The following is a 13,516-nucleotide window of genomic DNA, read 5'->3' on the forward strand; positions in this document are numbered from 1 at the left end:
ATATTAAATGTATATTTGTGTGTGTTTCTTTCCTATTAGATTTATTTGCTTTGAAGCTGCTTCATGCATGTAGTAGACAAGGAAAATGCCATAGGGTGCTCCACCTTGTTCTTCTTGAGCAACTGAAGGCTGCAAAAAAATGTAAGAAAAATAAGTCTGTTTTCTGGAGAATATCTCACAGTTAAAAATCTGCAATTTCTCTTTGAAAGAAGAAATGCAATGACCACACTTGGTACTAGTCCTCTCTGTCCCTGCATTCGTGATCTTACTGATCAGGTTGGAGAAAGGATTAGTGTGCTAAAGCACCCTGGACATTATTTACTCATCCTCCTTCCTGGACAAGCCTACTGAAGTGTTCAGACTCGTAGAGTTGTTGTTTTTCCTCCAAATAAGAATCAAAAGCTGATCTTTACCCTAAATCAATGAAGCATTGAACCTTAACAAAGGAGAGTGAAAAGAGGAAGAAAATGCTCAAGGCAACCTTACTGCAACCTTGTCTCCAAGCTCAGTCCAACTCTGCTAGACCCAGCAAAATGAACCAAAATCCACACCACTTTATGAAGCCCCAGCCTGACTCTGCAGAAGGCTATGGTGGTCTAGAGAAGTTGCAAGGAAAGGAGAAAGAAAGCCACGCAAGAGGTCTGCAAGTTGGAAAGAATTGTCCTGCAGATCCAAAGGAGCAAGAGCCGAAAGAGTCAACAAGAGAACATCTCCCATGGGAATCTGGGAGAGCCAATGGAGAGACGCTATCGCTCCAAAGAGACGGCAGTGGCTTGCCCACTGGCGGTGTATGCCCTGTGACAACACACTCTTCAAGGCCTTCTTCTGACCTGTTCCATCCTGGGTTCAGCAACAGAGCGGACCCAAGTCAAGAATGGAAAGTGGTGAAAGTTAAACGGGTTCTTATCTCTCCTGTTGGTGAACCTAGGAAAGCAAGTAAGTGAGGTCCCATTTTATTGTCCCACCCACTACTCTTGTCACGAGGGAATGCTAAGAAAAGCACAAGATGATTAGTCATCACTAACTATGCAATCTTATGCTCATCCAAACCACGTTTACCTCCAATGCTCTCAGCCCTCAATGTCCTTTTCTCCACCAGCTGCAGCTTCAGATCTTTGTGCATTGAGCATATGGTCTGAAGGGGGAATCTTCATGCATTTGTCTGAAGTTTTCAAGGCCAAAATAGACATTACTTTAAATGCATGTATAGCAGTGATGGCATATTTTTATTTTTAATCTAAAATAGGCACGGCGGCTTCTGATGCAGATCATAAAAGCTCCTCTCTATCACCGCATGTTAGGGTCCTGATTCAGGCCCTGGTGTCTACTCTAGAGTAAAATTCGGGGGTGGGGGTAGAGGACATCACTGCTAGACATGCAGTTAAAGAAATGCCTGTTGTTGCCATTGGAATCCTCCATGCTATTGGGAACCTTGCTCAACCAGGGCTCCCAATTGCACAGAACAGGGGAAGGCAACGTGGAGCCCTCCAGCCCCAGAGAGCATGGGCAATGGTTAGGGATCATGGGTGTTGCAGTTCAAAATATCTGGAGGATACAAAATTGCCTATCCCTAGCTTAGAGAATTCTAAGTGTGTTCAGCCAAACATGGGAAGATTCGTTGAACGTGCAAAGCATATGAGGACAAAGAAGTTGTGGGCAAGTACAGCCCCATTCCTCACTCCATGCATTCTTGGTGAACACCTGATTTACATGTACATAAATCCCATTGGATTCAGCTAGATTTCCACTGAATCATGTTGCAAGTGTGGTTTGGCAGCCAATTCTTACTTGCAGTAAAGTGCTCTTTTCCACATCTCTGCTGACTGTAGGTTTGTAGCCATTTTTAATCATGTTGAGGATCTTTGCTACTGCTTCCCTTTCTAACTTGATAGTTCTTGCCACACTGACTGGAGCCACAGACCAGTCACTCACTTACAGAAGTTTATCTTGCTCTCTCTTGAGGGTGAGACAAGTAACTGCTTGTTTGGCCATTAGCAGACTGAATGCTAATCATAACTTTCCAAGGAAGCAGAATTTGCTGTAAGTTATTTCCAGTATGGAAAATGGTGCAGACCAGTTGATTTTCCTGTTAGTGAAAGGGGATGGGATGTGTGGATTCGGGGAGGGGCAGGGGGAGAGAATGGGGGGGAGATGTAGGGGTTGGATAGATGTGAACTCCTTTGCCACATTGCACAACACAAGTGATAAAGTGCTCATCTGATTAAGGTTTATAAGGCATCACCTTGGTTGGAATTCAATCACCCTCAACCTTTCATTTCTTGGTTTCTTTATTGGCTGATTCATCTACTACATTTTTACAGCACAGTCCTATGCATGTCTACTCAAAAGTAACCCTCACTGAGTAAAATGGGGTGTTACACTCCCAGGTAAGTGTGTATAGGATTGAGCCTTAGGACAGGGATGGCATAATGTGAGTACCGCGCTGCAAAACCACATACCAGAAATGGTGATTGTGCAATAAATCGCTGGTGTGGAATAGGAGGAGGAGGATATAGTAAGAGCCTGAGCAGCTGCCATTTCTGGATTTTCCAGGTCAACAACAGTTGCAGATTTGGACTCAGCAAAACATCCATAAGCTAGGAGTTTGTAGGAGCTACTGTCCTAGCACAGAAGGCTTGTTCATACATGCATGTACATAATTTCTCTTTACTTGATTACAATATATTTGAAGAATGGTGGTTGAATGTGTGAACCAACTCCACTGAAAAGCATTGCATTTGATGTGATTTGACATTCTTATCTGTGATGTCATGGACAATATCAAATGCTGTCACAGAGCTAGCACTAGTGACGTTGCCCTAGTATAAACCAAGACTACTGCGACATCATTAGTGCATGCAAAGAGGAAAACCATGCTGCTGAAATTTGGTGGCAAACTGCCTGTATATTTCCAAGCCTGGTTGAAAGTGCTGGTTTTGATCTATAAAGCCTTACATGGCTCGGGACCACAATACGTGATGGAGCACCTCTCCTAGCATGAACTGACCCATACACTATGCTCAGCATCGAAGGCTGTCCCCTGGGTGCCTCCTCCAAGGGAAGCTGGGGGGGGGGAAACAAGAGATAGGGCCATCTCAGTGGTGGCCCCCAAATACAGAATCATTTCCCCAATGAGGCCTGCCTAGTGCCAACACTGCCGTCTTTTCAGCACCAGCTAAAAACTGCCTTCTTCTCCCAGACATAAGGCAGCATATGAGTTTATATTATGTCTTGGACTGTCTTTGGCTGATTTGGCCCAGACAGTGGAGGTGGCGAGAAATAGGAGCCTCGCTGTCATTCACCATGTCTAAGACCGTATCTCATATCTCATGCCTTTTTCCTTCCTTAAGATTTTCTTATTTGCTGTGAGAAAGTGACCAAAGGTGTGGGAATTACTGTAAATAGTCATACTTTTCCTGGACCACCCAACTCTCAAGTTAACCATTCTTTCTACAGACTTATTTGCCCATGTTATCCTGATATCCAGAGTGCCTGAGCACTTTAATCATTTACGCATACAATTGGCATAGCATTTATGTGATAAAGTGACTGTTTACTGCAACTGAGAGAAGATGGTGGTGGTGATGATGACGTGCTTCACTAACAGAGCACCAAGATACAGAATAGTAAGCTGCTGGCTCAGGTATACAGAGGAATGATAGGAGAATGGGGTCTTGTGTCCCAGAGAAAGGGACTGGCCAAACATAAATCTTTCTTCTAGGCCGCAGCCTTACACACAATTGGACTCTTTACTCTTGAAGATATTTTGACGGTAAAATAAGCAGGGCACTGTTATTCTCTTGCTTAAAGAAGGAGCAACAGGAGCAGGCAAACTCTTTCCAAAAATTGTTGGGTTTCTTTCAGAATCCAGGTTGGCAGGCATGCTGGAATTGTGGTCTGTTTTTGGCAAAGTGAAATACAATCGGCCCTGGGACTTTTAAAAAATGAAAATCAAGCAGCGGAGCTGCTATGCTAAACCAAAGCAGTGGCAGATGTAGCAATTAGGCATATGTGGTGCAGTGCCCTAAAGTAGAAGGTTTGCAGTGCCAGCATTGTTAATGATAAACTTAAACTATTGCACATAAGAGTTCTCCAAACCGATCAATGATTGGAGATACTTGGGGCTGGATTAGTTTTGTGGCTAAAAAGAGATATAACATGACCAGCAATAGAACTTTATTTGGCGCCTTGCTTCCCCCAGTTTGGCGTCCATAAAGCTTGTCACCATTATAATCTACAAGTGAAGGGAATGCTTTAAAAGCAGCTTCCCCCAGCTGCTCCAGATGTGTGGGACTGCAACTTCCATAATGCCCAGCCAGCACAGCCATTGGGCTCCCATGCCCTTTATACTGTAAGAATGATTTCATGAAAGATTGATTTATTACGATCAAAGTTCAGCATATTTATGATGTGAATTGTGCACAGGAGTGGCCCCTGGAAGTGTGCTTTGAACTGGGATGATGAAAAGGACCAGCTCAGGCAAGACTTGCATGTTTGGCTGCAAGAGGAGTGAGGTGTTGTTGCTTTTGTTGTTGTTGCACCTTGAGACATGGCGGCACATGCGCTCTCCCGTCTCAGGTGGCAAGAGAGCTTGCGCCAGGACTGGCTCCTAGTGCTAACAGCTAGACAGCATTGTGCAGCTTTTTCTCCTTTTCCTCAATGGATTTCCCACTTTAAGGAAAAAGGCAGAAGAAGCGATGGAAAAACATGGGAGGGTTACAAGTGGAAGACAATGACATCTGGACCGCTGCGCCGTTAAAAATCCTGTAAATGAGGCAGTGTGATTGCACAGCAAAAGCCTTGTTTGGAAACACCTTTGGATTACTCGGGGGGGGGGGGGGGGCGGGGAAGCCTAAAAACACTACCCCCCTATGTTGATATTTATCAATTACTCATTACCTCTTAATAGGGGCCAGCGCTCCATCACAAAGCAATTCGACCCATTGGGAGGCCCTGGTTTTTGGCCTCTGGGGCTTCCGTTCTCTATTTATCCTATACACGTAAAACAACCTTGGATGGGAGGCGGAAGGCTTGTGCACGTTTGAATTTGCAGTCGCCAGTCAGGAGGAGGAGGAGGAGGAACTTTGACCTCTGCGCTTGCAGAAACGAAAGCGATCTTTACAACCCCAAATACCTCTCACACACCATCTCCATCATGTTCCCCGTTTAGGGGCTTCCCACCACCACCACCACCCTGATACAATACAGTAAAAAGGGAAGCAAAAGGGCTCCGTCCGACCTGGCGGGGGCGGCGGCAGCGGAGTGTGATGAGTCAAAGGAAGAAAGTGAGCTTTAAAATAAATAATTTTTGTGTGCTTTTTTTTTTTTTTTTTTTTTAAGTGAGCTGGTGGGAGCCTGACTGCGTCAGCCGGGCGAAGCGCTCTCGCTCGGCAACCCCAGCCCGAGCGAGCGTGATGCAAAGTAAAGTCCCCGGCTGGCCCTTCCTCGCTCGCGGTGGGGAATCCAGCCCGAGCCGGGGAGCCTCGCTTGTCGGCCGCCTTCTCCCCCCACCCTCCCCACGCCGCCCTGCGTCCTTTTGACAGACACGGCCAGTTGCTGCCGCTGCGAAAGCCGGGACACCCGATCCCGGAGGCGCCGCCGCCACCGCCAGCAGACAAACACAAACAGCGCTGCTGGGCGAAAAACACGGCAGAGGGGCTGGAGCGGAGCGGAGGCGGCTCGGCCGGGGAAAGGAGCCGGGCGCTTGCGGAGGGGGAGTGGAGGACCTACGGCCACCCGCCAAAGGGTGCGAAGGTAAGAGGAGGGGTCGGGGAACTTTCCGGGCGGTGCAAAGTGGAGGGGGGGCAGTCCCATCCGCAGCTGGGCTCTTCTTCTTTGCAGCCAACGGGCAAGGAGGGCCAGATGTGTGCTCAGCAGCTGGACTAGTGGGAGCCAAGGCTACCTGTTACAGCTGTCCCAGGAGGAGGCCCCAGGTAAAAACTTATCCCCACCCACCCGTCCGGTCCCCAAACGAAACCTGTTGCTCTTTCCCAAAATTGGCGTTGGTGGTAGTTGAGTCTCGCGGGTCATCTTGCGTATGGACCTACTTTGGCACTTGAACCTTTGGGGGTTGTGGATGCTGCTGGCGTCCCCCGGCCGCTGGTGTCCCTGCCCACCCCGCCCTCGCCTGTCTTTCCGGCAGGAATAATAAATGTAAAGGATCGGGCTGAAAGGAACCACTTTTCTTGTGGTTTCGATGCTGATTGTTGTAGCTGCGGCTAAAGAAAAAGCGATCGCCTCCTGACGAGACGTAAACAAATTCCGCGGGTTGTTTTCCCTTGGGAGAAAACTCAGACGCGCGTGCTAGTGTTCACTGGGGAATCTAAAGAAAGTCGTGCTTTCTTTAGATGGGTACCTCCATCCCTTCCCCATTGTCAATCTGGCCTCTGATTGAGGACATCAAACTGCACTCAAGGGACTAAGTAGCTGTTGGGGGAATAAGGTTGTTACTCTCTGTCCCTCCTTTGGCCAGGTCTGGACTCCCCCCTGCCACTGTGGATTTGGGGTGGGGGTGGGGGGTAGGACGAAGAGAGAATAGGTTTACAGCATGTCCACCCCCTCTAAATATGCTGGTTTGGGGAATCTGATCCCCACCATCCCACCCTACGCATGTTAATGTTGCACAGAGCCTTGCTGACGTCCGCTGTAGCTACATGGCAGAGTAGAAAAATCGCAGGTCAGCCTGTGTGCTCTTGAATTCCATGTGCGGGGAAAGGATGTGCAAAATATCCCATGCACCGGTTTCAGTGCCACTGTTTCAGACATTTGCATGGATGCAGCCCGCAGGAGGGGCGTGGGGCTTTGTTTCCCATGTGGATATGCCCTGATTCTAAATCCACACATGCTTCTTTCTTGATAAATCTGTTCTCCTGCCAGGGCAGACTTTTAAAGTGCTTCATAAAGGGGAGATGGATTGAGATGGCAGGTTGTGGCTTGTGATGTCTGAAAGCAGAGATGAGGAGGAAGAGGACAGTGAAGGAACCCTGTGCCTTGGTGGGACTGAACATCTCCAGTCTTTGGTCATCTGTCTTTTATATTGTTCATGCCTCCACTCCCTTCAGCCTGTCATTTGGTGTTATTTTTGCCCCTGCATTTCTAACCACCTTGAAATCTGACAGGCAAAAAGTCAGGGTATAAATAGAAATTATAAGTCAATAAAAATAATCTTCCAGCCAGGGAAGACCTCTGTGACAAATGCATTCATAGCCATGCTGCCCTTTGCTTAGAGCCCAACTGTTTGGGCACTGCAGACAAAACTTTCTGTGTAGCTGTTATCTGGATCTATTGCAAATATTCTAACTACCCATTTAGTTTTAACTCAGATCTGTCACTAAGCTGGAAAAGGAATGCCTAAAATGAAGAATATGTCTGTTCCATCTCCGTTGTGTCTCTTTGCCCTGTATCCAGCCACCCATTCTAGCCAGAGGGCTTTACTTAATAACATACAACCTCTTGAGAGATGATTATAGGTATAACTCTAGTGGGCAGGAATTTGGCCAAGGCCCTAGAACGCTTTGTTGTTATACCAGTTCCCACCACTAGTCTGCCTCATGACACTGGTCAAGACACCTTGGTTTTCTGTGCCAGTGGTTGTCAACTTGATGTATTTAGGGAATTCTTTTCAAATTGACTTGCCTGCTGAAAAAAACTCTGCATGTCTTCCAAGGGACCCCTTTCTACCAGAGAAGATTCTGGTACATGCTTTAGGGTGCACAGTCAGTTTGCACAATGAGGCCTATTGGGCCTCATTGATTTTATTTGTTTCCAACATTTATAATCCACACCTTTAATGCCAGTTGGTATTTCCCTGCTGCATGAAGTCAGAACACACCCAACACTGCCCCATAGCTGCTCACTGCAGGAAAGATTGGCGCTGGGAAGCTTCTGCGTTACTAACCTTCTCATTGAGGAACCCTTATTAAGCATCCAAGGAAGCCCATCATTTCCCCTTAACACAGTTTTGAAACCACTGCTCTATGCCATAGTTTATCCACTTGAAAAATTAGGTTAATCCAACCTCATTTTTTCTTAGCATGTTTATAAAGATGGCAACGTGCTACATATGAGGTTTGTATGATTAGAGTTTAGGGTTTATCGGAGATAAACACTGATTGAATAACCAGATGTCCTTTTATCACCTCACTGATTTGAGGTACTGCCTGCAGTGCCAGATCAGACCTTGACAGGTCATTTCTGTGTAGGTTTCTTCTGAGTTCCCACCATGTTTAATGAGACTTACTTCCAAGTGAGTGTACATACGACAGCCAGAGTGAGAGTGAGGCCAGATCTACACCTAGCAGGATATGACACTTTGAAAACATTTTGAAAACTGTATATCGAGTGTGTCCTGTCTGGCCCCAACAGCTGTCACTACTGTTATAAAATGTTTTAAAGCGGTAGTGTAGATCCTGCCTAAATTACAGCACAATCCTCTACATGTAGACCCAGCAGCAAGCTCCGGTGACTTCAATGGGACTTACTCCCAGGTAAATGTGTATTGGATTGCAGCCTTAGGGTCCAACAACTCCATGCTAGCTATGGAATGCTGGGAGATGTCAGACTTTTTTTTTGTCTAAACACACACAGGATTGTACTCTTAGAAGGTGACCTTCTGGAAAAGCATTCCCCAACTCGGTGCCCTCCAGATTCATTGGACAACAACTCCAATCATTCTCCAGCCAGCACAGCCTATGACCATGCTGGTGGAGATGGTGGGTATTGTAGTCCTGCACAAACCTGGACTGAGGAAGGTTGTTCTAGCATGTGTGCTGCTTTTGGAAGCTGGGGAGATGTGTTTACAAGTTATTAGGTCAATGTTGAGTCTCATACCTCAAAGCGATAAACAGGTCTCTCGTTCAGCCTTGCCATGTGAATGCAACAAAGTTGTGGTCCGTGAAAGCAAATAGATTTGTTAATCTTTCAGGCACCACAAGACTCTCTCTCTCTCTCTCTTTTTTTTTTTTTTTTGCTATAACAGATTAACATGGCTACCCTCTCTGGAAATTGCCAGTGAATGTTTATAACACAATAAATGCCACAGGATTCTATGGATTTTAATGGGGGGGGGTATTTTGTTACAGGAAGTTAACAGGAATACTTTCCTGGAGTGTAAAGACAGCTGCTGAGAGTCTTATTGATCTTATTAATTCAAATGAAGTAAAATACGCTGCAGGCAAGTCCCCATACGTCCCCATGAGGTGTCTACTGCTTAGGGAATAGCCTATATAAATGACACCCTAGAAGGTAAGAGAGTTGGTAAGAAGATCCCTGGCACTGGCAGTGCAAGGAAATGGCAGGTGAAAGGCTTGCCTTATATAAGTAACGTTGCTGGGTTCTAGAGAAAATTGATGGGGAGAATGTGCAAAACTGGGAAGATTCCTGGTAGGTGCATATTTCAGGTTTTTGAGCAGACTCCAGTTCTGATGAGTTCACTTTTCTGAAATTTTTCAGCAATTAGGATCTGGCATTCCTTTATGCTCATTTTCAGGTTTAACAAAATTAGCCCAAGGCTACCCCCTCAGTTCAGATCTACTCTGGCACTAGAAAAATGCAGAGTAATGTCTTGGGGCAGATGGGGCCACCCTGTGATTGCAAAGGAGCAAATGCTTTTAGGCATCATGAAGTCAGCTTAGGATGTCTGTGTGAGCTTCAGTAGAAGGTGACAGCTGTGAACAGGCTGGACAATCACCTCTAGCCTTTCAGATTCTTTGCCATTGTCTATGGCATGGGTGGGCAATTTGTGGCCCTCCAGAGATTTTACGAAGAACCACAAGGAGATGAGCATCCAAAGCAGTTCACAAAGGAGAGAAACACATTTTCAGGATGCAAAATACCTTTATTGACAAGAAGCCCGATTAATCAAATCAATCGCTAACAGATTAATACAGGAAACAATTTATTTTTCTGGAAGAAATTCTACAGACATTTTTTCCTGCCCCTTTAAGGCCAAAACATGTTGGGCTTCTTGTCAATAAATCTATTTTGCATCCTGAGAACTTGTTTCTCTCCTTTGTGACCTCCAGAAATTTTGGCCTACAACTCGCATCAGCCCTAGCAAGCATAGCCAATGGTAAAAGTGGATGGGAGTTGTAGGCCAAAACATTTGGAGGGCCTCCCATCCCTGGTCTATAGTAAGATGTGGTTATTTGTCATCAACCCATGGACACATTTTATTTTATTTTATTTCAAATTGCTATCGTTGCTTCACTCTACAACTTTGAAGCACAGGTAAAGGGGGTCCTAGAAGTTTTAAGTGTTAGAGATAAGAATTATTTTTAGCCATATGCCTATTTAGTAGAGGGGCGGGCAGTATGTACAATTTCACAGGTTGTACCTTGCCATGTGTTGTGGAAAATGTGCTTCCAGAATTAATGGCTATGTGTCCTCCATAGCGTCTTGGATATTCCAAAAGGGGGATAAGGCAACTGGTCTTGTGAGAACTTTCAAGCAGAGCAATACTTGACAGGTACATTTCTTCACATCATTGCCCTGAGAGTAGCTGAAACCTATGGAAGTCTATGGCTTCATTGGACTTCTTATTTGAAACAGAATACTCAGGGAAGAGGTTTTGGTGGGTTTGAACCTGGGCTTCATCTTGATGACCAAGGGAGGAAAGTGCATTGCTCTTATTCTCTGTAGTATGATGAAATCAGCTCTGCTCCTTCAGTGTTATATGGCAGAGCTAGCTGTCCCTAAAACTCAGAAAAACATACTTCCGGGATGGGGGTAGGCTGGAGCAGAAGTAAGAGCTCCCACCCCCTCCCCACGTTATGCCCAATGGTCTGAGAAGAAGCAAAAATTCCAAGTTATCCAAGGGAGGATCTGAAGGGAGGATCTGCGCATTTGTGGAGGGAACTCTTATCCTTTACTTTGCTGATGCACAGCTGTGCATCTTCAGTTTATGAAAATAGAGATCTGCTGCATTCCCTGATAGTTTGCTCTAAAGGGGTGAAATGAGGGGGGTATGAACTGGAGATGCACAGCTGTGCATCAGCACAGTAAAGGATAAAACCTCCCTCCACAAATGTGTAGTTTCGGATATAAATTGGGGTGAATTAACGCAGCATCCAAGGAGTTAATTAACACAACATTGCCCTCTGCCCAGCTTCCAGCAACCAGTCAGGTGTTGCCATCCACCCCCGGCTCAACCCCAAAGCAAGGTCACATGGTGGAAGGGCCGTGGTGACATCAGCTTTGACAAAAGTCCCCGACTTTTTTTTATCACACAGCTTTGACAAAAGTCCCCGCAGTGGCTGTGAGTTGGTGGCTGCGTCGTATAACTGACCCAGCGCCACTGCGCAGCCACTTCAGAGCTTAGGAGATGCATAGACAGCCCCCTGGAAAGGCAGCTTTTGCAGCTTCTTAGGAAATGACAAACCTAGTATGACCACTGATAGATTCATTATTATGATTAGGATTAAATAGTTTTATATACCACTAGCCATAGTTTAAGAATATCTCTAAACAATTAAAAAACGTTAAAATACACTAAAATGTCTATCACCAAGGTATTAAGATTACATTCAAATACACTAAGTCTATATATCACCAAGGTATTTCAACTGATGACAATAACTTCAGTCCCAGGGTGTTGTAAGGTGCTTCTGGATAGGGCAGTTCTTATCAAATGATACTGTAATTCAATTTTCCATAGTAAGAAAAAGGATGGAAGCAGTGAGAAAACACAGGAGGGTTACAAATGGAAGACATTGTCTGGACCCCTTGTAAAATTCCATCCACGTAGTCATAGCAGGCAATTGCACAGTGAAAGTAGCATGTCAGGAAGCAACTCCTCAGGGTTTCAGGCATGATACTTGCCTAGCCCTGTCTGGAGATGCCGGGGATTGAAACTGGGGATTTCTTTAGATGAAAAGGAAATTGCGTTTGCTTACCGGTACTTTGCTTCCTGTTTCTCTTCCACAATTATAATGAACTGAATTACATAGGACAAGAGGGGTGACCACGTGGTCTGTAACTGAACATTTCCCTTCTCATATACTTGAATGGGACAGCACCCTCTTGCAGGTGTTTTGTAGCTCAACTTCAGCTGCATATAGTAGGAAATCCTGAGATATTTTAGAAGAATTGGGATATCCAAGCTTTTTTTTAAAAAAAACAAATGGCATAAACGGGGGAAGGAAAAGGAGACATACAGGAGGCGTGCTATAAATTTCTTGTTTAAAGAGGCCCTGGGCCTTTCTTCATGCAAAGCTATAGCCCTCTCCCATCTGTGGGTAGGTAGGTCATGGGTTGTTCCTAAGTACCTGAAGGTGTGACAATGCCCAGGAAGCAAAAGAGTCACTGTCTGTGTAGATGTAGCAGTTCTTTATCCCTACCTTCCCCCCACCCCCATCCCCACCCCCTACAACCCAGAACAAAAATGAGTCAACGCAACAGCGAACTTTTGGAAAACACATGAGGATGTAATACCATCCTCATTGCAAGTAGTCCCACATCAAGGGGAAGACACACATGTGGTCATATGTGCAACATCTCTAGAGAACCAGGCTTCATATTTCATTTAGACCAGTCGGGTTGTCAAACCCTGTAATATGCAAGGATTTGATGGGTGTGGGAGGAAAAGTGAGCTTTCTGAGCTCAGAAATGAGCCTGAAATTTCATAGAACAGGCAAATATATATGTTGTCTTATGTGGGGGGGGGGGAATCCCACACAGCTGTTGCTAAGGCAAAGAGCCAGTCAGTTGCTTTGCTAAAAAACCAAAAAACCATTTCCTTATTGTCAAAAGCTCAAAATGTTTGAATGAAAATCCAATGTTTTCCTCCCCTAGTTAAACAGGGTAGCTATTTATTTATTTATTTAGTCAGTCTTGCTTCACTATGTGAACTTTTTCTTAAAAAATACATCTGTGTAGGTCTTGGGTCATTGCTGAGCTGTTTGCAGTCCAAGAAGCAGTTCAATCTCACCTGCAAAATGATTGCACGATTGATTCAATCCAACCTTGGCTGGCTCATTTTCCTTCCACTGCTCGAGTTTACAAACTCTACCATAAGCTCATTCAGCCACACTGGATAACATTCCTAACATAATAGACCTAGCCTGAACAAAGCCGTAACTCACACCAGATACATTCATGTTGTTACCGGAATGGAATCCAGACAATAATCTTGCCTGCTATTGTCTGGTAAGTACCTTTTTACCAAAGGTTTAATATAAAACATTGCTAGAGTGAGGGAGATATTCAACTCCACCTCTTTTCTCTCTACCTTACAATATCCTGAAATGAAAAGAGGAAGGCCAGAAACCAACAGAGTTTTAAGTGTGCTTAAGACTATTGATTTAAACTCTTTGTTTGATAATGGGCATAGTATATTAAGTGTGAATATGTGCCTCTCCTCCTTCTAAACATGTGGATACATCTCAATCTGAGTTCTCCAACATGGTGCCTGTAAGCACCAATATACCCACACAAACCTTTCTTGGCACCTGCCAGGCACCAAGCCCTTCTTGATTTTTATTTTCTTTCTTAAGATGTGATTGGCCCTGGTAGGCTGCCA

At 45.2% G+C, this 13,516-nt stretch overlaps 1 protein-coding gene across 1 annotated transcript in view; it reads left to right on the forward strand.

The window, feature by feature from the left end:
• The first annotated feature begins 533 nt into the window (after nucleotides 1–533).
• SYNPO (synaptopodin) overlaps nucleotides 534–13,516 on the forward strand; it is a 60,496-nt gene continuing 47,513 nt past the window's right edge. Inside the window, exons 1-3 of the mRNA XM_063121557.1 lie at nucleotides 534–936; nucleotides 3,351–3,397; nucleotides 5,544–5,754. Coding sequence (XP_062977627.1) covers nucleotides 534–936; nucleotides 3,351–3,397; nucleotides 5,544–5,754 — 661 coding nt within the window. The remainder of the gene's footprint in view (nucleotides 937–3,350; nucleotides 3,398–5,543; nucleotides 5,755–13,516) is intronic.

The sequence above is a fragment of the Elgaria multicarinata genome, chromosome 3 (genome assembly GCF_023053635.1).
Source record: "Elgaria multicarinata webbii isolate HBS135686 ecotype San Diego chromosome 3, rElgMul1.1.pri, whole genome shotgun sequence".
NCBI lineage: Eukaryota > Metazoa > Chordata > Lepidosauria > Squamata > Anguidae > Elgaria > Elgaria multicarinata.